This window comes from Oncorhynchus kisutch, linkage group LG23 (assembly GCF_002021735.2).
Source record: "Oncorhynchus kisutch isolate 150728-3 linkage group LG23, Okis_V2, whole genome shotgun sequence".
NCBI classification, from domain to species: Eukaryota; Metazoa; Chordata; class Actinopteri; order Salmoniformes; family Salmonidae; genus Oncorhynchus; species Oncorhynchus kisutch.
In genome coordinates, this window is record NC_034196.2 from 16,501,806 (window position 1) to 16,527,786 (window position 25,981).

The following is a 25,981-nucleotide window of genomic DNA, read 5'->3' on the forward strand; positions in this document are numbered from 1 at the left end:
ATTTACTTTGAGAATTTTTTAATAATCTTTTTGTCTTTCCATGAAAGATAGAATATCGGAGAACAACCCACAAAGAACAGATGACGTTTTCCAACTCGTTAAAAATAGACAAAAATGTAATGAGAGGACAATCTCATCTTGTATCGATAGGCCCGAAAAGGCAAAGTATAGGCGACAGTTACCAGGGTGTCACTGCAACCACTCTTCTCACCTTTTTCCTTCCCCATTTTAAATCAACATTTACACAAACAATGTATACAACAGCCCACAGGAGGAAAATGGCAGGTACAGAGTACATAAGCAAGGGATAAAATGACCTTTGTACAAAAATACATGTCGAGTTTTTTTTCTTTCTTGACATTTTGCTGAATTCGACAAAAGAAATCTGTGATTGTGTCATGAGCTCAGCGTTTCCTGATAACGTTGAACATACAAGTTGCTAAGCAATAAATAGATTTGGGAGGGCTTCATGTCTTTTGTGTGTAATAACCCGTTTTTTGTTGTTGCTGTTTTCAGGTCCCATATAGAACAGCTGTTAGCTGGTGAGGGTTAGGGCTTTGCGGTCCTTGTATTATGCTGGTTGATTGAAGACTTTTGCTTTTAGAGAATCGAGGTCAATGTAAAAAAAAGTACATGACATTTTTTGACAAACACCAAGAAACTATTGGAATCAGGCCTGGCTCAGATAGTTTTAACTGAACTACTTGTCTCCCTGTTGCTCTAAATTAACTGGAAACACAGAACGGATTTAGAGATATTTATAAATATGTACACATATAGACAAAATATAGCTTTATGGTATATGAAGCATTTTCCGTAGCTATTCATTCTATCTAATCATTTCTGTATCCGTCCAGAGGACCCTTCTCTGTCCAATCCCTGCAGGAGTGAGCGAGCGAGCTTGCACATCTGCGTATGGCTTTAACGTACAGTATACACCTGGGGTCTTGAATCACATTAACCTGATCAAGCAGAGAATAGGAGACATCAGACACAAGTGAGCAGGTGTACATCTAAAAAGCATGTGGTTATTTTTCTGAAATGTTTGATTTGACCTACTCATGTTCCGGAGAATTACTTTTACTAGTGCTTAAATTGGTATCATTTGAACAATGAGCCAATTCATTTGTTTTTTTGACAATTACAATTAGCCTCGATTAAAAATATTGTTTAGACAGAATTGGCCTAAACACAAATCTTCTTCTCCTAAATAGTTTAAAATATGACCTAATGAAAATGCAATCACAGCACTAAAATACACAAGCTAGATTTGAACTAAGGACGTGTCAATCAATCCTGCTGAGGTTATTGTTATTCATTCAATCTTTCTGCGAGCAGACACGTTGAGGTTTTGACTGACCAAAGACAAAAATGAACATTGATAATGTCATGAAAAAGTGCCATTTCTGGTTAAATACTTGTACAAAATTCAAGTAATGTTGCAGTGCTGCATCTCTTCCACTAGGGGGAAGTCACAGCTCTCCCATAGTCACCAAATTCTCTTTTCTCGCTGGTCAAACTCTCTATCGCAAAGCAAATGTTCTATTCTATTTCTCTGTGGCTCTCCCTAGTCTGCTATCATAATGTGGACTGCCAAACTCGCTCCTGGATCTCTGATAAAGTTGATTGAAATCCAAAGCAGTCTGCTGTCCTCCAGGACAGGGTTTAACCACCCCTTTTAGAATAACAACGAAACCACTCCATGGACAATCTTTGGAGAAAAGAAACACTAGATGCATAGTTATGCAGCAGCTGTAGCATAGAAAGAAAAAAAGCGCAATATGGGCATATAGCAGATTTATACATAACGTTACATATTTAACATTTTCATTTGACTTAAATGAAACTGTGTTGTCCACAGAAGTGCCGTCTATGGATCCCTCTGAGGATGAGGGGAGGCTGGGCAGCAGAGTAGTCAACAGTCTCTGTCTCTTCACCAGGCCCACATCCTCCAGTCAGAGTGGATGGATGGCCTGGGCCTCAGCCTGATCTGGCTGCCCCAGAGGTGAGCTTGCAATGGAGCAGCATGAGCTCCACAATACTGAGGTTAAGTGCCAAGCAATAAGAGTACATCTAGCCATAAACATGACTGCATTGAAGCAGAGCGGGGGGGGGGGGGCAGGGTGAAAACAGAGGTAATTTCAAATTGTTTTGCAAATGAATAATGAAACATATACCATCAACACTGTGTGTGTGGTTGTAATGTCCAGTACAGGTCAAAGACCTTCTAAAGCTAGGTTACACTGTGAGGAACAGCAGGCTTGGTTGCTGTGTGAAGGTCAATCATGGTGTGTTGAAATTCACAGAAGAGTGGAACAAAAGGTCTCAGAGGTGGAGGGAGACATGACAAAGACATGGCATCACTTTAAAAAGCACTTAGTTCAGATCAGCGGACACTATTTCCTTACAGTACAGTTCAGTCAAATCATCTGTCTATTTCTTCTTCATTTTGTGGTCACCTTAACTCAGACAGGAAACAGGACAAATAATTGTAGTACGAGAACATATATCTGTTTGCTTTCCTTCCGGTGGCAACCTTCCAGATCACACAGTAATGACATGTAGTATAGGGCCTATGTCAGGGAGACTCCAGATACACACTGTGCCTAACGTCAGTCCAGTACACCAGAATGAGTAGTTCCAGAGAGAAGCTTCTCTGTGCAGACAGTCACGCCACATGGAGGTCATCAGCTCTGGTCCTAAGAGGCCACACTGCAGGCTTTCACTCCAATCAGTCTCTGAAGCTATATGAGCCTCTGAACACTGGACCGATGTAGCGTCTCTCCTCTCATGTTCAAACAGTGCTAATAGAATAAGGAGATGTGGAGAAACGGCTGAGTTTGGGTTCAGAGACCTGAGTGGAGCACCGTTCATCTACATGTTCTCACCTCTGAGTCCTTGTCTACAATACACCTCAAAACAGACCCAACCGGACCAGTCCGGACTGTATCGGACCAGACAAGACCGGGCCTGGCTCCTCCCCTCTGCACACAGAACATTAAGTTAGTTCTAAAAGTGAGACGGCTCCAATCAGAGCCAGGGACAGCCCATGCAGCCCCGCCTCTCTTCAACAAGTCCAAAACACGATTGTCCCAATTACTACGCTGCTGTGCATCCAATGATGGAACAGTTAAAGATACACCTGCAGACAGCTACATGTTACACCTGGTCTACTCTGCTGTTGTTTCACCTTACAAAACAATGGCTTCAAACACTTATTTTCTCCTCGGTCCGTTTCATCTCCAGTCCATCGTTGTCTCTCATGAGTTATATATATATTTATATTTATATATTTGTACAATATATAAAACAGACCCATATACATTGAACTTGTTTTTTGAAACACATCAAAGAGGGTAGAAAGGGAGGAGACATCAGTCTCTCAAGGGGGAACGGTTTGCAGGACCACTCTCGCTGTCCAGCGGGTTAGGGGTGGAGGGGGCGGGGGGGAACACGGGTGACGCACCGCCTGCAGTTATGTCATTTGGTGGGGCGCCTCTAGCATCTCCATGAGGAAGGTGTCGATGGGCGTGTCCCCGATGAGCTTGAAAAAGAACAGGTGCTCCAGACACTTCAGACCAATGGAGCGCAGGGCTGGTAACCGTAGCAACAGCTTGGCAAACCTAACCCAATCAAAGACACAAAGCAGTGATTAGCGTGACAGAAAATAAGACATGGATTTAGACAAGATGTTGTCTCAAATGTTGATGTACAGTAAGTCATGACAGGGTTGCCTGTCATGTACAATATAAACATAAAGCACTTTCTGCCAAACACACTGACAGACGAGTGGAGGAAGAGCGAGAAAAGAGAGATATAAAGAAAGAGAGGGAGGTATGTGTATTCGTACCTGCCAGGCTGATCTGGGTATTTCTGTTTGCAGTAGGCCTCCAGAGAGGCGTAGACCTTCTCTCTCAAAGCCTCCACCTCACCTGGGTTAGACAGGCCTTTAGAGTCTGAGTAGAGACACACACAGACACGCACTGCATCAGACAACTAGGCACAACAGTCACAGGATACCAGGTACGAATGTATGTACAGCCTGGCTGCCCCTGAAGGCTAACACCTGCATGCTGTCATCAGAAGGCTTTAAGACAAATGACATGTGAGCTGCCCTACTGGTCTGGGTCTCCTATACAGTGCCTTCAGAAAGCATTCACACCCCTTAACTTTTCCCACATTATGTTGTGTTACAAAGTGGGATTAAAATGGATTTAAATTGTCATTTTTTGGTCAACGATCTACAAAAAATACTCTGTAATGTCAAATTCTAACATTTGATCAAATAAAATATGAAAAATAAAACATATATCTTGATTAGATAAGTATTCACACCCCTGTCAATATATGTTAGGATCCTCTTTGACAGACATTACAGCTGGGAGTATCTGAGAGTTTTGCACACCTTGATAGTACAATATGTTTTTTTCAATTCTTCAAGCTCTCTCAAGTTTTTTTGCTGATCAATGCTCAACACACATTTTCAAGTCTTGCCATAGATCTTTAAGCTGATTTAAAGATGCACTCTCAAACAAGCTCATGAGCCAAAAGTGGTCCCCGTTTTGTTGTGTACTACGTCATTAAATTGTGTACTACGTCATTAAATTGTGTACTACGTCATCTTACAAATATATATATTTGTATGATATGTTGCAACATTGTTGTGCTTAAGATCCTGGAGTGCATCTTAAAATCTCTTTAGGATCCGCCCCTTTTTTTAAAATGACATACCCAAATCTAACTGCCTGTAGCTCAGGACCTAAAATGACATACCCAAATCTAACTGCCTGTAGCTCAGGACCTAAAATGACATACCCAAATCTAACTGCCTGTAGCTCAGGACCTAAAATGACATACCCAAATCTAACTGCCTGTAGCTCAGGACCTGAAATGACATACCCAAATCTAACTGCCTGTAGCTCAGGACCTAAAATGACATACCCAAATCTAACTGCCTGTAGCTCAGGACCTGAAATGACATACCCAAATCTAACTGCCTGTAGCTCAGGACCTAAAATGACATACCCAAATCTAACTGCCTGTAGCTCAGGACCTAAAATGACATACCCAAATCTAACTGCCTGTAGCTCAGGACCTGAAGCACAGATATTTTTTATATATTTTTTTATTTAACCAGGTAGGCAAGTTGAGAACAAGCTCTCATTTACAACTGCGACCTGGCCAAGATAAAGCAAAGCAGTTCGAAACATATAACAACACAGAGTTACACATGGAGAAAAACAAACATACAGTCAATAATACAGTAGAAACAAGTCCATATAAAATGTGAGCAAATGAGGTGAGATAAGGGAGGTAAAGGCAATAAATAGGCTATGGTGGCAAAGTAAATACAATATAGCAAGTAAAACACTGGAATGGTAGATTTGACTGTAGATGAGTGTACAAAGTAGAAATACTGGGGTGCAAAGGAGCAAAATAAATAAATACAGTAGGGGAAGAGGTAGTTGTTTGAGCTATTTATAGATGGGCTATGTACAGGTGCAGTGATCTGTGAGCTGCTCTGACAGCTGGTGCTTAAAGCTAGTGAGGGAGATAAGTGTTTCCAGTTTCAGAGATTTTTGTATGTCGTTCCAGTCATTGGCAGCAGAGAACTGGAAGGAGAGGCGGCCAAAGGAGGAATTGGCTTTGGGGGTGACAAGTGAGATATACCTGCTGGAACGCGTGCTACGGGTAGGTGCAGCTATGGTGACCAGTGAGCTGAGATAAGGTGGGTCTTTACCTAGCAGAGACTTGTAGATGACCTGGAGCCAGTGGGTTTGGCGACGAGTATGAAGCGAGGGCCAGCCAACGAGAGCATACAGGTCGCAGTGGTGGGTAGTATATGGGGCTTTGGTGACAAAACGGATGGCACTGTGATAGACTGCATCCAATTTGTTGAGTAGGGTGTTGGAGACTATTTTGTAAATGACATCGCCAAAGTCGAAGATCGGTAAGATGGTCAGTTTTACGAGGGTATGTTTGGCAGCATGAGTGAAGGATGCTTTGTTGTGAAATAGGAAGCCAATTCTAGATTTAACTTTGGATTGGAGATGCTTTATGTGAGTCTGGAAGGATAGTTTACAGTCTACAGTAAAGGATATGCATATACTTGATACCATTTGAAAGGAAACACTGAAGTTTGTGGAAATGGGAACTGAATGTATGAGAATATAACACATTAGATCTGGTAAAAGACAATACAAAGAAAAAAACATGCATTTTTGTTGTTGTTGTACCATCATCTTTTAAATGCAAGAGAAAGGCCATAATGTATTATTGCAGCCCAGGCACAATCTAGATGTTGGCCACTAGATGGCAGCAGTGTATGTGCAAAATTTTAGACTGATCCAATTAACCATTGTATTTCTGTTGAAAATGTTGTATTAAGACTGCCCAAATGTGCCTAATTGGTTTATTAATAACTTTTCAAGTTCATAACTGTGGACTCTCCTCAAACAATAACATGGTATTATTTCACTGTAATAGCTACTGTGAATTGGACAGCGCAGTTAGATTAACAAGAATACGTTAGCTCAACCGTCCCGTGGGGGACCCACCGATCCTGAGTCAAAACTGCAACTAGGCCACTCAGGAACATTCAATGTCGTCTTGGTAAGCAACTCCAGTGTATATTTGGCCTGTATTTTAGGTTATTGTCCTGCTGAAAGGTGAATTTGTAACCCAGTGTCTGTTGGAAAGCAGACTGAACCAAGTTTTCGTCTAGGATTTTGCCTGTGCTTAGCGCTATTCAGTTTCTTTTTATTCAAAAAACTCCCTAGTCTTTGGCAATGACAAGCATACCCATAACATGATGCAGCCACCACCAAGCTTGAAAATATGAAGAGCAGTACTCAGTGACATGCTGTGTTGGATTTGCTTCAAACATAATGCTTTGTATTCAGGACAAAAAGGTAATGTCTGTGGCACATTTATTGCAGTGCTTACTTTAGTGTTTTTTGCAAACAGGATGCATGTTTTGGAATATTCTATACACGCTTCCTTTTTTTCACTCTGTCATTTATGTTAGTATTGTGGTGTAAATACAATTTTGTTGATCTAGCCTCAGTTTTCTGATATCACAGCCATTAAATTCTCTTTTAAAGTCACCTTGGCCTCATGGTGAAATCCCTGTGTGGTTTCCTTCCTCCCCTGCAACTGAGTTAGCATCTTTGTAGTGACTGGGTGTATTGATGCACCATCCAAAGTTTAAATAGTAAATTCTCCATGCTTAAAGGGATATTCAGTGTCTGCTTTTTAAAAATACAAAATCTGTGAACTTCTTTGCAAACCATTGGAAAACCTCCCTGGTCTTTGTGGTTGAATCTGTGCTTAAAATTCACTACTTGACTGAGGGACCTTACAGATAATTGTATGTGTGGGGTACAGCGATGGGGTAATCATAAAAAAAGAATGTGAACCACTATTACTGCACAGAGAATGAGTCCATGTGATTTGTTAAGCACATTTTTACTCTTTAAATGATTTAGGCTTGCCGTAACAAAGGGGTTGAATACTTATCGACATTTCAGCTTTTCATATTTAATTCATTTGTAAAATATTCTAAAAACAAAACACCACTTTGACATGATAGAGTATTGGGTGTAGATTAGTAACACAAGACTTCAATTTAATGCATTTTAAATTCAGACTGTAACACAAAAAATGTGTAAAAAGTCAAGGGTTGTGAAAACTTTCTGAAGGCACTGTACATATGCATGGTAATTCTCCCCAAAACACAGGCTGGATGAGGCAACACATGAACAGTTGAAGTTTACATACACCTTAGCCACCTTAGTTTTTCCACAATCCCTGACATTTAATCCTAGTAAAAAGTCCCTGTTTTAGGTCAGTTAGGATCATCACTTTATTTTAAGAACGTGAAATGTCAGAATAATAGCAGAGAATGATTTCAGTTTTAATTTCTTTCATCACATTCTCAGTGGGTCAGAAGTTTACATACACTCAATTAGTATTTGGTAGCATTGCCTTTCAATTGTTTAACTTGGGTCAAACGTTTCGGATAGCCTTCCACAAGCTTCCCACAATAAGTTGGGTGAATTTTGGCCCATTCCTCCTGACAGAGCTGTTGTAACCAAGTCAGGTTTGTAGGCCTCTGCTCGCACACGCTTTTTCAGTTCTGCCCACAAAATGTCTATAGGATGAGGTCAGGGTTTTGTGATGGCCACTCCAATACCTTGACTTTGTTGTCCTTAAGCCATTTTGCAACAACTTTGGAGTATGCTTGGGGTCATTGTTCATTTGGAAGACCCATTTGTGACAAAGCTTTAACTTCCTGATTGATGTCTTGAGATGTTGCTTCAATATATTCACATAATTTTCCTGCCTCAAAATGCCATCTATTTTGTGAAGTGCACCAGCCCTCCTGCAGCAAAGCACCCCCACAACATGATGCTGCCACCCCCGTGCTTCACGGTTGGGATGGTGTTCTTCGGCTTGCAAGCCTCCCCATTTTTCCTCCAAACATAACGATGGTCATTATAGCCAAACAGTTCTATTTTTGTTTCATCAGACCAGAGGACATTTCTCCAAACAGTACAATCTTTGTCCCCATGTGCAGTTGCAAACCGTAGTCTGGCTTTTTATGGCGGTTCTGGAGCAGTGGCTTCTTCCTTGCTGAGCGGCCTTTCGGGTTATGTCGATATAGGACTCGTTTTACTGTGGATATAGATACTTTTGTACCTGTTTCTTCCAGCATTATCACAAGGTCCTTTGCTGTTGTTCTGGGATTGATTTGCACTTTTCACACCAAAGTGCATTCAGCTCTAGGAGACAGAACAAGTCTCCTTCCTGAGCATTATAACGGCTGCGTGGTCTCATGGTGTTTATACTTGCGTACTATTGTTTGTACAGATGAACGTGGTAACTTCAGGCATTTGGAAATTGCTCCCAATGATGAACCAGACTTGTGGAAGTCTACAGTTGTTTTTATGAGGTCTTGGCTGATTTCTGTTGATTTTCCCATGATGTCAAGCAAAGAGGCACTGAGTTTGTAGGTAGACCTCGAAATACATCCACAGGTACACCCCCAATTGACTAAAATGATGTAAATTAGCCTATCAGAAGCTTCTAAAGCCATGACATAATTTTCTGGAATTTTCCAAGCTGTTTAAAGGCACAGCCAATTTAGTGTATGTAAACTTCTGACCCACTGGAATTGTGATACAGTGAATCATAAGTGAAATAATCTGTCTGTAAACAATTGTTGGAAAAATTACTTGTGTCATGCACAAAGTAGATGTTCTAACTGACTTGCCAAAACTATAGTTTGTTAACAAGAAATGTGTGGAGTGGTTGAAAATGAGTTTTAATGTCTCCAACCTAAGTGTATGTAAACTTCAACTGTACGCTACACTTCTGATTCAACATTTATTGCCAGCAAGTGAAAAGGCCTAAATACAGCAATACTCTCATCTCAGTGTGGGAAAGGACTCAGCCTCTCTGAATCCCAGCATTCCCTCTGTTAGGCCATCTCCGTGAGCTGCTCCTAATTAGGGCAAAGTAGACTGTGATCTGTTCCAGAGCCAGGTCTGTAGCAGAGTGACTCTGGAGGACAGAGGAGCAGTCTGTCCTGGGAGAATGAGGCCCGTCGGAGCCCCTGTGGGCCAGTGGCACGCTCCCACACTGCTCTTTGTCTCCGGGGCCATGGCACAGACTCATTAAAGACAGGGAGCGCGTCTGGTGCCAGCGGGGCAGGGCTGGCACGGGCACTCAGCATGGTAATGAAGATAACCCTGGCCTGTACCATAGAGCAGAGGGCTAGCAGAGGGCTTTAGTGGAGGGCACTGTGGGCACTTTCGTAGTTGGGAGAAACCACGGCAGGAACAAGGGTCTGGTGGGGTGAAGGCTGTGAAGGGTGTGAAGGCTTCACATGTATGCAAGTTCACCGGTATCACAGGCAGTCATTGTTTGTGAGGTCAGAGTAGCAGGAACAGGGCCCTTTATTGTATTATTATAATCTAAATAGAAGGTTCTGGATTAAAGGGGTGTTAGGAGTGTGTGATACCTGGGTTGAAGAGGACGATAGCCCGAAGGCAACCCAGCTCTGTCTTGTCCATCTGCATGTCTCTCATCTTGGATACCAGTTCTGTGAGCACTCTGGATGGAGAGAGGGAGACACATAGACAGGCTCTTAGAGATCTGACCATCAGCCAGCAACACCTCCGTAGGTCAGCCTTCATTACACCCTCCTTTATCTACAGGTGTAACTCAATGGAAACTCAGTACAAATCAATTCACAACACGGCCCAAACTGCCCTGACACACAGGGAATGTTCAACCAGCGGAAAATCGCACAGCCCTGCCTACACCACGTAATTCTAGCTGCTTGAGAACATGGCTGAGAAAAGGACATCCATGAACGACTTAGCACAAACACAATCCCAGACTAACGTGTGACATCACAAGGGCGGGGCGGCGTTTCGGGAGTGTGATGCTACCGCTCGAACTCCTCACCCCTCTATGATTCCGTCACGCCTGCTCTCTATCTCTTCACCTCCCTCTGTCTCTCTCTCTCCACTTCTCTGTCTCTCTCTCCACTTCCACCTCCCTCTCTCTCTCTCTCCACCTCCTTCTGTCTCTCTCCACCTCCCTCTGTCTCTCTCCACGTCCCTCTGTCTCTGTCCAAGTCCCTCTGTCTCTGTCCACATACCTCTATCTCTCCCTCTCTCTCCACATCCCTCTATCTCTCCCTCTCTCTCCACCTCCCTATCTCTCTCTCTCTCCACCTCCCTCTGTCTCTCTCCACCTCCCTGTCTCTCTCTCTCGCTCTCGCTCTCCCTCTGTCTCTCTCGCTCTCCACCTCCCTGTCTCTCTCTCTGTCTCTCTCCACCTCCCTATCTCTCTCTCTCTCCACCTCCCTCTGTCTCTCTCCACCTCCCTGTCTCTCTCTCTCGCTCTCGCCCTCTCTCTGTCTCTCTCCACCTCCCCTCTGTCTCTCTCTCGCTCTCCACCTCCCTCTGTATCTCTCGCTCTCCACCTCCCTCTGTCTCTCTCTCTCGCTCTCCACCTCCCTCTCTCGCTCTCCACCTCCCTCTGTCTCTCTCGCTCTCCCTCTGTCTCTCTCGCTCTCCACCTCCCTCCCTATCTCTCTCTCTCCACCTCCCTCTGTCTCTCTCTCGCTCTCCACCTCCCTCTGTCTCTCTCTCGCTCTCCACCTCCCTCTGTCTCTCTCGCTCTCCACCTCCCTGTCTCTCTCTCTGTCTCTCTCCACCTCCCTCTGTCTCTCTGTCTCTCTCCACCTCCCTCTGTATCTCTCGCTCTCCACCTCCCTCTGTCTCTCTGTCTCTCTCCACCTCCCTCTGTCCTCTCTGTCTCTCTCCACCTCCCTCTGTCTCTCTGTCTCTCTCCACCTCCCTCTGTCTCTCTGTCTCTCTCCACCTCCCTCTGTCTCTCTGTCTCTCTCCCTCCCTCTGTCTCTCTGTCTCTCTCCACCTCTCTCTGTCTCTCTCACCTCCTCTGTCTCTCTGTCTCCTCCACCTCCCTCGTATCTCTCGCTCTCCACCTCCTCTGTCTCTCTCTCTCGCTCTCCCACCTCCCTCTCTCGCTCTCGCACCTCCCTCTGTCTCTCTCGCTCTCCCTCTGTCTCTCTCGCTTCTCCGCACCTCCCTCCCTATCTCTCTCGCTCTCCACCTCCCTCTGTATCTCTCGCTCTCACACCTCCCTCTGTCTCTCTCTCGCTCTCTCACCTCCCTCTGTATCTCCTCGCTCTCCACCTCCCTCTGTCCTCTCTCTCTCGCTCTCCACCTCCCTCTCTCGCTCTCCACCTCCCTCTGTCTCTCTCGCTCTCACCTCTGTTCCTCTCTCGCTCTCCACCTCCCTCCCTATCTCTCTCTCTCTCCACCTCCCTCTGTCTCTCTCTCGCTCTCCACCTCCCTCTGTCTCTATCTCGCTCTCCACCTCCCTCTGTCTCTCTCGCTCTCCACCTCCCTGTCTCTCTCTCTGTCTCTCTCCACCTCCCTCTGTCTCTCTGTCTCTCTCCACCTCCCTCTGTATCTCTCGCTCTCCACCTCCCTCTGTCTCTCTCTCGCTCTCCACCTCCCTCTGTATCTCTCGCTCTCCACCTCCCTCTGTCTCTCTCTCGCTCTCCACCTCCCTCTGTCTCTCTCCACCTCCCTCTGTCTCTCTCTCGCTCTCCACCTCCCTCTGTCTCTCTCCACCTCCCTCTGTCTCTCTCTCTCCACCTCCCTCTCTATCTCTCGCTCTCCACCTCCCTCTGTATCTCTCTCGCTCTCCACCTCCCTCTGTCTCTCTCTCTCTCCACCTCCCTCTGTCTCTCTCTCGCTCTCCACCTCCCTCTGTCTCTCTCTCTCTCCACCTCCCTCTGTCTCTCTCTCGCTCTCCACCTCCCTCTGTCTCTCTCTCTCTCCACCTCCCTCTGTCTCTCTCTCGCTCTCCACCTCCCTCTGGTCTCTCTCCACCTCCCTCTGTCTCTCCTCTCCACCTCCCTCTGTATCTCTCGCTCTCACACCTCCCTCTGTATCTCTCTCGCTCTCCACCTCCCTCTGTATCTCTCTCGCTCTCCACCTCCCTCTGTATCTCTCTCTCCACCTCCCTCTGTCTCTCTCTCTCCACCTCCCTCTGTCTCTCTCTCTCCACCTCCCTCTGTCTCTCTCTCTCCACCTCCCTCTGTATCTCTCGCTCTCCACCTCCCTCTGTCTCTCTCTCTCCACCTCCCTCTGTATCTCTCTCGCTCTCCACCTCCCTCTGTCTCTCTCTCTCCACCTCCCTCTGTCTCTCTCTCGCTCTCCACCTCCCTCTGTCTCTCTCTCTCCAACTCCCTCTGTCTCTCTCTCGCTCTCCACCTCCCTCTGTATCTCTCGCTCTCCACCTCCCTCTGTATCTCTCTCTCCACCTCCCTCTGTATCTCTCGCTCTCCACCTCCCTCTGTATCTCTCTCTCCACCTCCCTCTGTATCTCTCTCTCCACCTCCCTCTGTATCTCTCTCTCCACCTCCCTCTGTATCTCTCGCTCTCCACCTCCCTCTGTATCTCTCTCTCCACCTCCCTCTGTATCTCTCTCTCCACCTCCCTCTGTATCTCTCTCTCCACCTCCCTCTGTATCTCGCTCTCCACCTCCCTCTGTATCTCTCTCTCCACCTCCTCTGTATCTCTCGCTCTCTACCTCCCTCTGTATCTCTCTCTCCACCTCCCTCTGTCTCTCTCTCTCCACCTCCCTCTGTCTCTCTCTCTCCACCTCCCTCTGTCTCTCTCTCTCCACCTCCCTCTGTCTCTCTCTCGCTCTCCACCTCCCTCTGTCTCTCTGTCTCTCTCCACCTCCCTCTGTCTCTCTGTCTCTCTCCACCTCCCTCTGTCTCTCTGTCTCTCTCCACCTCCCTCTGTATCTCTCGCTCTCCCACCTCCCTCTGTCTCTCTCTCTCGCTCTCCACCTCCCTCTCTCGCTCTCCACCTCCCTCTGTCTCTCTCGCTCTCCCTCTGTCTCTCTCGCTCTCACACCTCCCTCCCTATCTCTCTCGCTCTCCACCTCCCTCTGTATCTCTCGCTCTCGGCCACCGTCCCTCTGTCTCTCTCTCGCTCTCCACCTCCCTCTGTATCTCTCGCTCTCCACCCCCTCTGTCTCTCTCTCTCGCTCTCCACCTCCCTCTCTCGCTCTCCACCTCCCTCTGTCTCTCTCGCTCTCCCTCTGTCTCTTCTCGCTCTCCCACCTCCCTCCCTATCTCTCTCTCTCTCCACCCTCCCTCTGTCTCTCTCTCGCTCTCCACCTCCCTCTGTCTCTCTCTCGCTCTCCACCTCCCTCTGTCTCTCTCGCTCTCCACCTCCCTGTCTCTCTCTCTGTCCTCTCTCCACCTCCCCTCTGTCTCTCTGTCTCTCTCCACCTCCCTCTGTATCTCTCGCTCTCCACCTCCCTCTGTCTCTCTCTCGCTCTCCACCCTCCCTCTGTATCTCTCGCTCTCCACCTCCCTCTGTCCTCCTCTCGCTCTCCACCTCCCTCTGTCTCTCTCTCCACCTCCCTCTGTCTCTCTCCACCTCCCTCTGTCTCTCCTCGGCTCTCACCTCCTCTGTCTCTCTCCACCTCCTCTGTCTCTCTCTCTCCACCTCCCTCTCTATCTCTCGCTCTCCACCTCCCTCTGTATCTCTCTCGCTCTCCACCTCCCTCTGTCTCTCTCTCTCTCCACCTCCCTCTGTCTCTCTCTCGCTCTCCACCTCCCTCTGTCTCTCTCTCTCTCCACCTCCCTCTGTCTCTCTCGTCGCTCTCCACCTCCCTCTGTCTCTCTCTCTCTCCACCTCCCTCTGTCTCTCTCTCGCTCTCCACCCTCCCTCTGTCTCTCTCCACCTCCCTCTGTCTCTCTCTCTCCACCTCCCTCTGTATCTCTCGCTCTCCACCTCCCTCTGTATCTCTCTCGCTCTCCACCTCCCTCTGTATCTCTCTCGCTCTCCACCTCCCTCTGTATCTCTCTCATCCACCTCCCTCTGTCTCTCTCTCTCCACCTCCCTCTGTCTCTCTCTCTCCACCTCCCTCTGTCTCTCTCTCTCCACCTCCCTCTGTATCTCTCGCTCTCCACCTCCTCTGTCTCTCTCTCTCCACCTCCCTCTGTATCTCTCTCGCTCTCCACCTCCCTCTGTCTCTCTCTCTCCACCTCCCTCTGTCTCTCTCTCGCTCTCCACCTCCCTCTGTCTCTCTCTCTCCACCTCCCTCTGTCTTCTTCTCTCGCTCTCCACCTCCCTCTGTATCTCTCGCTCTCCACCTCCCTCTGTATCTCTCTCTCCACCTCCCTCTGTATCTCTCGCTCTCCACCTCCCTCTGTATCTCTCTCTCCACCTCCCTCTGTATCTCTCTCTCCACCTCCCTCTGTATCTCTCTCTCCACCTCCCTCTGTATCTCTCGCTCTCCACCTCCCTCTGTATCTCTCTCTCCACCTCCCTCTGTATCTCTCTCTCCACCTCCCTCTGTATCTCTCTCTCCACCTCCCTCTGTATCTCGCTCCTCCACCTCCCTCTGTATCTCTCTCTCCACCTCCCTCTGTATCTCTCGCTCTCTACCTCCCTCTGTATCTCTCTCTCCACCTCCCTCTGTCTCCTCTCTCTCCACCTCCTCTGTCTCTCTCTCTCCACCTCCCTCTGTCTCTCTCTCTCCACTCCCTCTGTCTCTCTCTCGCTCTCCACCTCCCTCTGTCCTCTCCCACCTCCCTCTGTCTCTCTCTCGCTCCACATCCCTCTGTCTCTCTCTCGCTCTCCACCTCCTCTGTATCTCTCTCTCCACCTCCCTCTGTATCTCTCTCTCCACCTCCCTCTGTATCTCTCGCTCTCCACCGTCCCTCTTGTCTCTCTCGCTAGCTCCACCCCTCTGTCTCTTCTGTCTTCTCCACGTCCTCTGTATCTCTCTCTCCCACCTCCCTCTGTATCTCTCGCTCTCCACCTCCCTCTGTATCCTCTCTCCACCTCCCCTCTGTCTCTCTTGTTCTCTCTCCACCTCCCTCCTGTATCTCTCTCTCCACCTCCCTCTGTACTCCTCTCTCCACCTCCCTCTGTAAATTCTCTCTCCCACCTCCCTCTGTATCTCTCTCTCCACATCCTCTCCACCTCTCCCTCTGTATCTCTCATCTCCACCTCCCTCTGTATCTCTCTCTCCACCTCCGCTGTATCTCGCTCTCTCCCGCCACCTCCCTCTGTATCTCTCTCTCCACCTCCCTCTTATCTCTCTGCCTCCACCTCCCTCTGTATCTCTCGGCTCTCCACCTCCCTCTGTATCTCTCTCTCCACCTCCCTCTGTATCTCTCTCTCCACCTCCCTCTGTAACTCTCCGCTCTCCACCTCCCTCTGTATCTCTCTCTCCACCTCCCTCTGTATCTCTCTCTCCTCCACCTCCCTCTGTATCTCTCGCTCTCCACCTCCCTCTGTATCTCTCTCTCCACCCTCCCTCTGTCTCTCTCCACCTCCCTCTGTATCTCTCGCTCTCCACCTCCCTCTATATCTCTCTCTCCACCTCCCTTCTGTATCGCTCTCCTCCACCTCCTCTGTATCTCTCTCCTCCACCTTCCCTCTGTCTCTCTCTCTCCACCTTCCCTCTGTCTCTCTCTCTCTCCGATCCACCCCCTCTGTCTCTCTCTCTTCCACCTCCCTCGAGTCCTCTGTACTCTCGCTCTCCACCTCCCTCTGTCTCTCTTCTCTCCACCTCCCTCTGTATCTCTCTCTCCACCTCCCTCTGTCTCTCTCTCTCCACCTCCCTCTGTCCTCTCTCTCTCCACCTCCCTCTGTCTCTCTCTCTCCACCTCCCTCTGTCCTCTCTCTCCACCCTCCCTCTGTATCTCTCGCTCTCCACCTCCCTGTCTCTCTCTCTGTCTCTCTCCACCTCCCTGTCTCTCTCTCTGTCTCTCTCCACCTCCCTCTGTCTCTCTGTCTCTCTCCACCTCCCTCTGTATCTCTCGCTCTCCACCTCCCTCTGTCTCTACTCTCGCTCTCCACCTCCCTCTGTATCTCTCGCTCTCCACCTCCCTCTGTCTCTCTCTCGCTCTCCACCTCCCTCTGTCTCTCTCCACCTCCCTCTGTCTCTCTCTCGCTCTCACCTCCCTCTGTCTCTCTCCACCTCCCTCGTCTCCTCTCCCACCTCCTCTCTTATCTCTCGCTCTCCACCTCCCTCTGTATCTCTCTCGCTCTCCACCATCCCTCTGTCTCTCTCTCTCTCCACCTCCCTCTGTCTCTCTCTCCGCTCTCCACCTCCCTCTGTCTCTCTCTCTCTCCACCTCCCTCTGTCTCTCTCTCGCTCTCCACCTCCCCTCTGTCTCTCTCTCTCTCCCACTCCCTCTGTCTCTCTCTCGCTCTCCACCTCCCTCTGTCTCTCTCCACCTCCCTCTGTCTCTCTCTCTCCACCTCCCTCTGTATCTCTCGCTCTCCACCTCCCTCTGTATCTCTCTCGCTCTCCACCTACTCTGTATCTCTCTCGCTCTCCACCTCCCTCTGTATCTCTCTCTCCACCTCCCTCTGTCTCTCTCTCTCCACCTCCCTCTGTCTCTCTCTCTCCACCTCCCTCTGTCTCTCTCTCTCCACCTCCCTCTGTATCTCTCGCTCTCCACCCCCTCTGTCTCTCTCTCTCCACCTCCCTCTGTATCTCTCTCGCTCTCCACCTCCCTCTGTCTCTCTCTCTCACCTCCCTCTGTCTCTCTCTCGCTCTCCACCTCCCTCTGTCTCTCTCTCTCCACCTCCCTCTGTCTCTCTCTCGCTCTCCACCTCCCTCTGTATCTCTCGCTCTCCCACCTCCCTCTGTATCTCTCTCTCCACCTCCCTCTGTATCTCTCGCTCTCCACCTCCCTCTGTATCTCTCTCTCCACCTCCCTCTGTATCTCTCTCTCCACCTCCCTCTGTATCTCTCTCTCCACCTCCCTCTGTATCTCTCGCTCTCCACCTCCCTCTGTATCTCTCTCTCCACCTCCCTCTGTATCTCTCTCTCCACCTCCCTCTGTATCTCTCTCTCCACCTCCCTCTGTATCTCGCTCTCCACCTCCCTCTGTATCTCTTCCTCCACCTCCCTCTGTATCTCTCGCTCTCTACCTCCCTCTGTATCTCTCTCTCCACCTCCCTCTGTCTCTCTCTCTCCACCTCCCTCTGTCTCTCTCTCTCCACCTCCCTCTGTCTCTCTCTCTCCACCTCCCTCTGTCCTCTCTCTCGCTCTCCACCTCCCTCTGTCTCTCTGTCTCTCTCCACCTCCCTCTGTCTCTCTGTCTCTCTCCACCTCCCTCTGTCTCTCTGTCTCTCTCACCTCCCTCTGTATCTCTCGCTCTCACCTCCCTCTGTCTCTCTCTCTCGCTCTCCACCTCCCTCTCTCGCTCTCCACCTCCCTCTGTCTCTCTCGCTCTCCCTCTGTCTCTCTCGCTCTCCACCTCCCTCCCTATCTCTCTCGCTCTCCACCTCCCTCTGTATCTCTCGCTCTCCCACCTCCCTCTGTCTCTCTCTCGCTCTCCACCTCCCTCTGTATCTCTCGCTCTCCACCTCCCTCTGTCTCTCTCTCTCGCTCTCCACCTCCCTCTCTCGCTCTCCACCTCCCCTGTCTCTCTCGCTCTCCCTCTGTCTCTCTCGCTCTCCACCTCCCTCCCCTATCTCTCTCTCTCTCCACCTCCCTCTGTCTCTCTCTCGCTCTCAACCTCCCTCTGTCTCTCTCTCGCTCTCCACCTCCCTCTGTCTCTCTCGCTCTCCCACCTCCCATGTCTCTCTCTCCTGTCTCTCTCCACCTCCCTCTGTCTCTCTGTCTCTCTCCACCTCCCTCTGTATCTCTCGCTCTCCACCTCCCTCTGTCTCTCTCTCGCTCTCCACCCTCCCTCTGTATCTCTCGCTCTCCACCTCCCTCTGTCTCTCTCTCGCTCTCCACCTCCCTCTGTCTCTCTCCACCTCCCTCTGTCTCTCTCCCGCTCTCCACCTCCCTCTGTCTCTCTCCACCTCCCTCTGTCTCTCTCTCTCCACCTCCCTCCTCTATCTCTCGCTCTCCACCTCCCTCTGTATCTCTCTCGCTCTCCACCTCCCTCTGTCTCTCTCTCTCTCCACCTCCCTCTGTCTCTCTCTCGCTCTCCACCTCCTCTGTCTCTCTCTCTCTCCACCTCCCTCTGTCTCTCTCTCGCTCTCCACCTCCCTCTGTCTCTCTCTCTCTCCACCTCCCTCTGTCTCTCTCTCGCTCTCCACCTCCCTCTGTCTCTCTCCACCTCCCTCTGTCTCTCTCTCTCCACCTCCCTCTGTATCTCTCGCTCTCCACCTCCCTCTGTATCTCTCTCGCTCTCCACCTCCCTCTGTATCTCTCTCGCTCTCCACCTCCCTCTGTATCTCTCTCTCCACCTCCTCTGTCTCTCTCTCTCCACCTCCCTCTGTCTCTCTCTCTCCACCTCCCTCTGTCTCTCTCTCTCACCTCCCTCTGTATCTCTCGCTCTCCACCCTCCCTCTGTCTCTCTCTCTCCACCTCCCTCTGTATCTCTCTCGCTCTCCACCTCCCTCTGTCTCTCTCTCTCCACCTCCCTCTGTCTCTCTCTCGCTCTCCACCCTCCCTCTGTCTCTCTCTCTCCACCTCCCTCTGTCTCTCTCTCGCTCTCCACCTCCCTCTGTATCTCTCGCTCTCCACCTCCCTCTGTATCTCTCTCTCCACCTCCCTCTGTATCTCTCGCTCTCCACCTCCCTCTGTATCTCTCTCTCCACCTCCCTCTGTATCTCTCTCTCCACCTCCCTCTGTATCTCTCTCTCCACCTCCCTCTGTATCTCTCGCTCTCCACCTCCCTCTGTATCTCTCTCTCCACCTCCCTCTGTATCTCTCTCTCCACCTCCCTCTGTATCTCTCTCTCCACCTCCCTCTGTATCTCGCTCTCCACCTCCCTCTGTATCTCTCTCTCCACCTCCCTCTGTATCTCTCGCTCTCTACCTCCCTCTGTATCTCTCTCTCCACCTCCCTCTGTCTCTCTCTCTCCACCTCCCTCTGTCTCTCTCTCTCCACCTCCCTCTGTCTCTCTCTCTCCACCTCCCTCTGTCTCTCTCTCGCTCTCCACCTCCCTCTGTCTCTCTCCACCTCCCTCTGTCTCTCTCTCGCTCCACCTCCCTCTGTCTCTCTCTCGCTCTCCACCTCCCTCTGTATCTCTCTCTCCACCTCCCTCTGTATCTCTCTCTCCACCTCCCTCTGTATCTCTCGCTCTCCACCTCCCTCTGTATCTCTCGCTCTCCACCTCCCTCTGTCTCTCTGTCTCTCTCCACCTCCCTCTGTATCTCTCTCTCCACCTCCCTCTGTATCTCTCGCTCTCCACCTCCCTCTGTATCTCTCTCTCCACCTCCCTCTGTCTCTCTGTCTCTCTCCACCTCCCTCTGTATCTCTCTCTCCACCTCCCTCTGTATCTCTCTCTCCACCTCCCTCTGTATCTCTCTCTCCACCTCCCTCTGTATCTCTCGCTCTCCACCTCCCTCTGTATCTCTCTCTCCACCTCCCTCTGTATCTCTCGCTCTCCACCTCCCTCTGTATCTCTCTCTCCACCTCCCTCTGTATCTCTCTCTCCACCTCCCTCTGTATCTCTCGCTCTCCACCTCCCTCTGTATCTCTCTCTCCACCTCCCTCTGTATCTCTCTCTCCACCTCCCTCTGTATCTCTCGCTCTCCACCTCCCTCTGTATCTCTCTCTCCACCTCCCTCTGTATCTCTCTCTCCACCTCCCTCTGTATCTCTCGCTCTCCACCTCCCTCTGTATCTCTCTCTCCACCTCCCTCTGTCTCTCTCCACCTCCCTCTGTATCTCTCGCTCTCCACCTCCCTCTATATCTCTCTCTCCACCTCCCTCTGTATCTCTCTCTCCACCTCCCTCTGTATCTCTCTCTCCACCTCCCTCTGTCTCTCTCTCTCCACCTCCCTCTGTCTCTCTCTCTCCACCTCCCTCTGTCTCTCTCTCTCCACCTCCCTCTGTCTCTCTCTCTCCACCTCCCTCTGTATCTCTCGCTCTCCACCTCCCTCTGTCTCTCTCTCTCCACCTCCCTCTGTCTCTCTCTCTCCACCTCCCTCTGTCTCTCTCTCTCCACCTCCCTCTGTATCTCTCTCTCTCCACCTCCCTCTGTCTCTCTCTCTCTCTCCACCTCCCTCTGTATCTCTTGCTCTCCACCTCCCTCTGTATCTCTCTCTCTCCACCTCCCTCTGTCTCTCTCTCTCCACCTCCCTCTGTCTCTCTCCACCTCCTCTGTCTCTCGCTCTCCACCTCCCTCTGTCTCTCGCTCTCCACCTCCCTCTGTCTCTCTCTCTCCACCTCCCTCTGTCTCTCTCTCTCCACCTCCCTCTGTATCTCTCGCTCTCCACCTCCCTCTGTCTCTCTCTCTCCACCTCCCTCTGTCTCTCTCTCTCCACCTCCCTCTGTCTCTCTCTCTCCACCTCCCTCTGTCTCTCTCCACCTCCCTCTGTCTCTCGCTCTCCACCTCCCTCTGTCTCTCTCTCTCCACCTCCCTCTGTCTCTCTCTCTCCACCTCCCTCTGTATCTCTCGCTCTCCACCTCCCTCTGTCTCTCTCTCTCCACCTCCCTCTGTCTCTCTCTCTCCACCTCCCTCTGTCTCTCTCTCTCCACCTCCCTCTGTCTCTCTCTCTCTCTCCACCTCCCTCTGTATCTCTCTCTCTCCACCTCCCTCTGTCTCTCTCTCTCTCTCCACCTCCCTCTGTCTCTCTCTCTCTCTCCACCTCCCTCTGTCTCTCTCTCTCTCTCCACCTCCCTCTGTCTCTCTCTCTCTCTCCACCTCCCTCTGTCTCTCTCTCTCCACCTCCCTCTGTCTCTCTCTCTCCACCTCCCTCTGTCTCTCTCTCTCCACCTCCCTCTGTCTCTCTCTCTCCACCTCCCTCTGTCTCTCTCTCTCCACCTCCCTCTGTCTCTCTCTCGCTCTCCACCTCCCTCTCTCTCTCTTGCTCTCCACCTCCTTTTGTCTCTCTCTCGCTCTCCACCTCCCTCTGTCTCTCTTGCTCTCCACCTCCCTCCCTATGTCTCTGTCTCTCTCCACCTCCCTCTGTCTCTCTTGCGCTCCACCTCCCTTTGTCTCTCTCTCGCTCTCCACCTCCTTCTGTCTCTCTCTCTCTCGCTCTCCACCTCCCTCCCTGTCTCTCTCGCTCTCCACCTCCCTCCCTCTGTCTCTCTCTCGCTCTCCACCTCACTCCCTCTGTCGCTCTCTCTCTCTCTGAGACGAAAGTCGATTTCAGCTCATCCTAATTTAATTTGCCCGTTGGAACAATGAGGGTAAAAAAAGAATTGAGTGCTTAAGTTAACCACCCTCTTCAGAGAGGAGGATATAGAGCTACATTATCAGTCATCTTAATGCAGAGATGTAATCCATCCTTTGGAAGTAGTAAACTGGCAGTATGCTAATCACTGAGCACAGACTCCCAGCTGGGGATAGAGGGAGAGAGAGATGGAGAAAGAGAGAGAGGGGGGAGATACAGAAGAGAGAGACAGAAAGAGAGAAAGATGAGAGAAGGAGAGCAGAGGGAGAGATAAGTGGGAAAGAGAGAGAGAGAGAGAGAGAGAGAGAGAGAGCGGACAGGGAGAGAGCTATTGCCCTCTAAAAAACACTTCAGTTAGCGACTCAGCACGCCAGGGGGCCACAGGGTTTAGAGTTTACAATACTGACTATCTGTTGGATTGATCTCACACTGGATGGCTTGATCAACGTCTGTGTACACTGAGAAGGAATACTTGATACTGTTCTTTTCTATTCATCTGTCAATAGAAATGTGACTGAAAAATGAGCGATCACACAATAGGCATCAAATGTGATTAATGGAAAAGAAGGTAAATATCGGCCTTGGAATTGTCACAGTCTGCCGTGGGATTGCATGTCAAAAGAGTGTGATTTCATCAGGAACGCACATAAATTGATTTCTTCAGAAACTCTGACTGAGGTCTCCATCTCCATTTTCACTGTTACAGGTCAGGGCCTACCCTAATCATGGAATCTTAGTAATAAAGAATAACACAGCAACCAACAGAAATGTATTTCACAAAGCTGATTGTATCAAGGCAGTGCCAACAGGGTGATGATGACTACCTGTCAAAGATGGCTCCCACTCCAGCACTGTGGGCGCTATTACGATGGACGTGTAGCCCTGTTGCCAGGAGGATCCCATCTTTCACCGCTATCGAACGGTGCGAGAAGGATGCGATGAGGAGCTCGTTCCACCCTGAGGGAAGAGAGAGAAGGAAGAATAAGGAGAGATAAAGAGGGAAAAACGATTGCAACGTTCACATATTCAACATTCAAAGTTGACAATTGTGTTGACAACAAGGCAAGGGAATTCCAATGAATCAATCTAGGCTGAATAGTCCAACCAGAAAGCTCTTTCATGCATAGGCTCTGGGTTATTAGCAACCTATCTCAGATGTGCTTTCCAGAGAGATAAGTGTTTAACAGGGTGAACTGCGCCTGCCATCCCAATAAAAGGTGACACACTTGATATGCCAAGCGAGGGTAAGAAACAGAGAGCTCTGTGCCGTTTGAGTGACAGGGCTCCTTTAACTGCTCTGTCTAGCAAAACCCCACACTTCTCCCCAGAGTTGAGTTGGGAATGAGAGGGGCTGGGATGCTTTCGTCTGAGAGACAGCAGAACTAAACTGGTTATTTATAGAAGACCTGAGCTGAGCACTGAGGAGAGGAGACAAGACCCTCTCAGCTAGCGTCAGAACAGAAGGTCTCTCTCTCAAATCAAATGTTATTTGTCACATGCTTCGTAAACAACAGGTGTAGACGAACAGTGAAGTGCTTACTTACGAGCCCGTCCCAACAATGCAGGGAGAAAGAAAATAGAGAAATAATAGAAAAGTAAAACACGTAATAATAAAAGTAGTGATGAGTAATGATAACTCATATATACAGGGGGTACCAGCACCAAGTCAGTGTGAAGGGGTACGAGGTAATTGAGGTACAGTTGAAGTCAGAAGTTTACATACACGTAGGTTGGAGTCATTAAAACTCGTTTTTCAACCACTCAGCCAAGACCGCAGAAAAATAATTGTAGTCCTCCACAAGTCTGGTTCATCATTGGGAGCAATTTCCAAACACCTGAAAGTACCACGTTCATCTGTACAAACAATAATACGCAAGTATAAACACCATGGGACCACGCAGCCGTTATAACGCTCAGGAAGGAGACTCGTTCTGTCTCCTAGAGCTGAATGCACTTTGGTGCGAAAAGTGCAAATCAATCCCAGAACAACAGCAAAGGACCTTGTGAAGATGCTGGAAGAAACAGGTACAAAAGTATCCATATCCACAGGAAAAACGAGTCCTATATCGACATAACCCGAAAGGCCGCTCAGCAAGGAAGAAGCCACTGCTCCAAAACCACCATAAAAAAATGCCAGATTTTGGTTTGCAACTGCACATGGGGACAAAGATTGTACTGTTTGGAGAAATGTCCTCTGGTCTGATAAAACAAAAATAGAATTGTTTGGCCATAATGACCATCATCATGTTTGGAGGAAAAATGGGGAGGCTTGCAAGCCGAAGAACACCATCCCAACTGTGAAGCACGGGGGTGGCAGCATCATGTTGTGGGGGTGCTTTGCTGCAGGAGGGACCGGTGCACTTCACAAAATAGATGGCATCATGAGGGAGGAAAATTATGTGGATATATTGAAGCAACATCTCAAGACATCAGTCAGGAAGTTAAAGCTTTGTCGCAAATGGGTCTTCCAAATGGACAATAACCCAAAGCATACTTCCAATGCTGTGGCTAAATGGCTTCAGGACAACAAAGTCAAGGTATTGGAGTGGCCATCACAAAACTTTGACCTCAATCCCATAGAAAATATAGTTATGTACTGGGCCGTACGCACTACCCTCTGTAGCATCTTGCGTTCGCATACCAACCAGTTGCCATGCCAAGCGGTGATGCAGTCAGTCAACATGCTTTCAATTGTGCAGCTGTAGAATATTTTGATGATCTGAGGGCCCAAGCCAAATCTTTTCAGACTCCTGATTGGGAAAAAGTGTTGTCGTGCCCTCTTCATGACTGTGTTGGTGTGTTTGGACCATGCTAGATCCTTAGTGATGTGGACACCGAGAAACCCGCTCCACTACAGCCCCGTTGATCTGAATGGGGGCATGTGCTTGGCCCTCCGTTTCCTTTGAACATGAAGTACCGGAGGGGACTAAGCACCCCTGAAGAGCCCCAGTGTTTTGGGTCAGCGTGGTGGATGTGTTGTTGCCTACCCTCACCATGTGGGGGTGTCCCATCAGGAAGTCCATTATCCAGTTGCAGAGGGAGGTGTGCAGTCCCAGGGTCCTTTACTTAGTGATAAGCTTGGAGGGCACTATGAATGCTGAGTAGTCAATGAACAGCATTCTCATGTAGGTGTTCCTTTTGTCCAGGTGGGAGAGGGCAGTGTGGAGTGTTACACCATTCTCTCCATCACTATGGGTACCCAGAAGGAGAACGCTAAGAGGGTGTAGGATAGGGTTAGAAAGCTGGATGGGCTTCCTTAAGAGTGAGTTTGGAAGTGAACTGTGTAATTTGAAGCGACAAGCAATCAGCAAGGGCAACATATAGGGAAAACACTGAAGACTTCCTCAAAAATGATGACCGCATACATAAAGAATATGACAGAGGATTTGTCAGGCTAATAGCCTACAAATAGCCTACAAAGCCCATAATGCTGCAGTGGCCTGCCTATGGGGAATGCTGATGTGGTCTTATGGTCGTGTTGAACTGACCTGCTCGTAGGAGAATGACCTGGTCGTCCAGGGGCAACTCAGAGAAGTGGGGGATCCTCTTGGCCCACTCCACCAGCGTGAAGAGCTGCTTGTCGGCTGCTTGACAGATGTTAGTCACTGGGTCGTTGGGCTGTTGAAAGACACATGGCTTGCTGTCACAAATATGGTTAGCACAGAAAGACTGAAAGATACATTGTGACGTGTGTGTGGTTGTGTGTGTAGTCGTACTTATGCACTCTGTATGTGCATGTGCGTGCTTGTTAAGTGTATGTTTGTGTGTGGCAGCTGAGCTTCATGTGGAGCTGTCCTCTCCAGCAGATAGAGCTGTTCAGTCACAGCAGTACAACCCGGGGTTTAGGAGAGCACCAGCCTGCTCCGCTCGCTGCTCCTCTGAGCCAAGACCCTGCACGCACGCACACACCACACACACACACACACACACACACACACACACACACACACACACACACACACACACACACACACACACACACACACACACACACACACACACACACACACACACCCTAGCCAAGTGAATGATCTCCTCTGAGGAGCGAGCAGGAAGGAAAACAAACAGTGATTCTGTCCTAGCCCGAGGAGGAAATAACTGCAGAGAATCAGCAGTAACAAATGACTCTCTCCAAGCAGGCAGTTCCTTCAGGACACTTCTACCGACAGAAGACTATTTTGAGTGTTCAGACAGAGAGCCAAAAGAGCTCCACCTGACACACAGTTAAGGAACAAGTGTTTGGGCGTTCAAGTGTCAATTCATTTCATGAGTGACTGTGAGAGAATGGGTCTTAAGAATATAGTA

The 25,981-nt window shown here is 49.5% G+C and overlaps 1 protein-coding gene across 8 annotated transcripts in view; it reads right to left on the reverse strand.

The window, feature by feature from the left end:
• Position 1: 1 nt before the first annotated feature.
• The window catches only part of LOC109868319 (retinoic acid receptor RXR-alpha-A), a 164,151-nt gene continuing 138,171 nt past the window's right edge, over positions 2 to 25,981 (reverse strand). For 6 of the 8 annotated variants that reach the window (XM_031802639.1, XM_031802643.1, XM_031802642.1 and 3 more), the window contains exons 7-11: positions 25,165 to 25,294; positions 22,501 to 22,633; positions 10,025 to 10,116; positions 3,851 to 3,956; positions 2 to 3,623 (exon numbers count right to left, since the gene is read on the reverse strand). In XM_031802639.1, the coding sequence (XP_031658499.1) occupies positions 3,476 to 3,623; positions 3,851 to 3,956; positions 10,025 to 10,116; positions 22,501 to 22,633; positions 25,165 to 25,294 (609 nt within the window). In that variant the 3' untranslated portion in view covers positions 2 to 3,475. Of the gene's footprint in view, positions 3,624 to 3,850; positions 3,957 to 10,024; positions 10,117 to 22,496; positions 22,634 to 25,164; positions 25,295 to 25,981 lie in introns of those variants that run through there. The other 2 variants (XM_031802644.1, XM_031802645.1) reach the window with 1 other exon arrangement.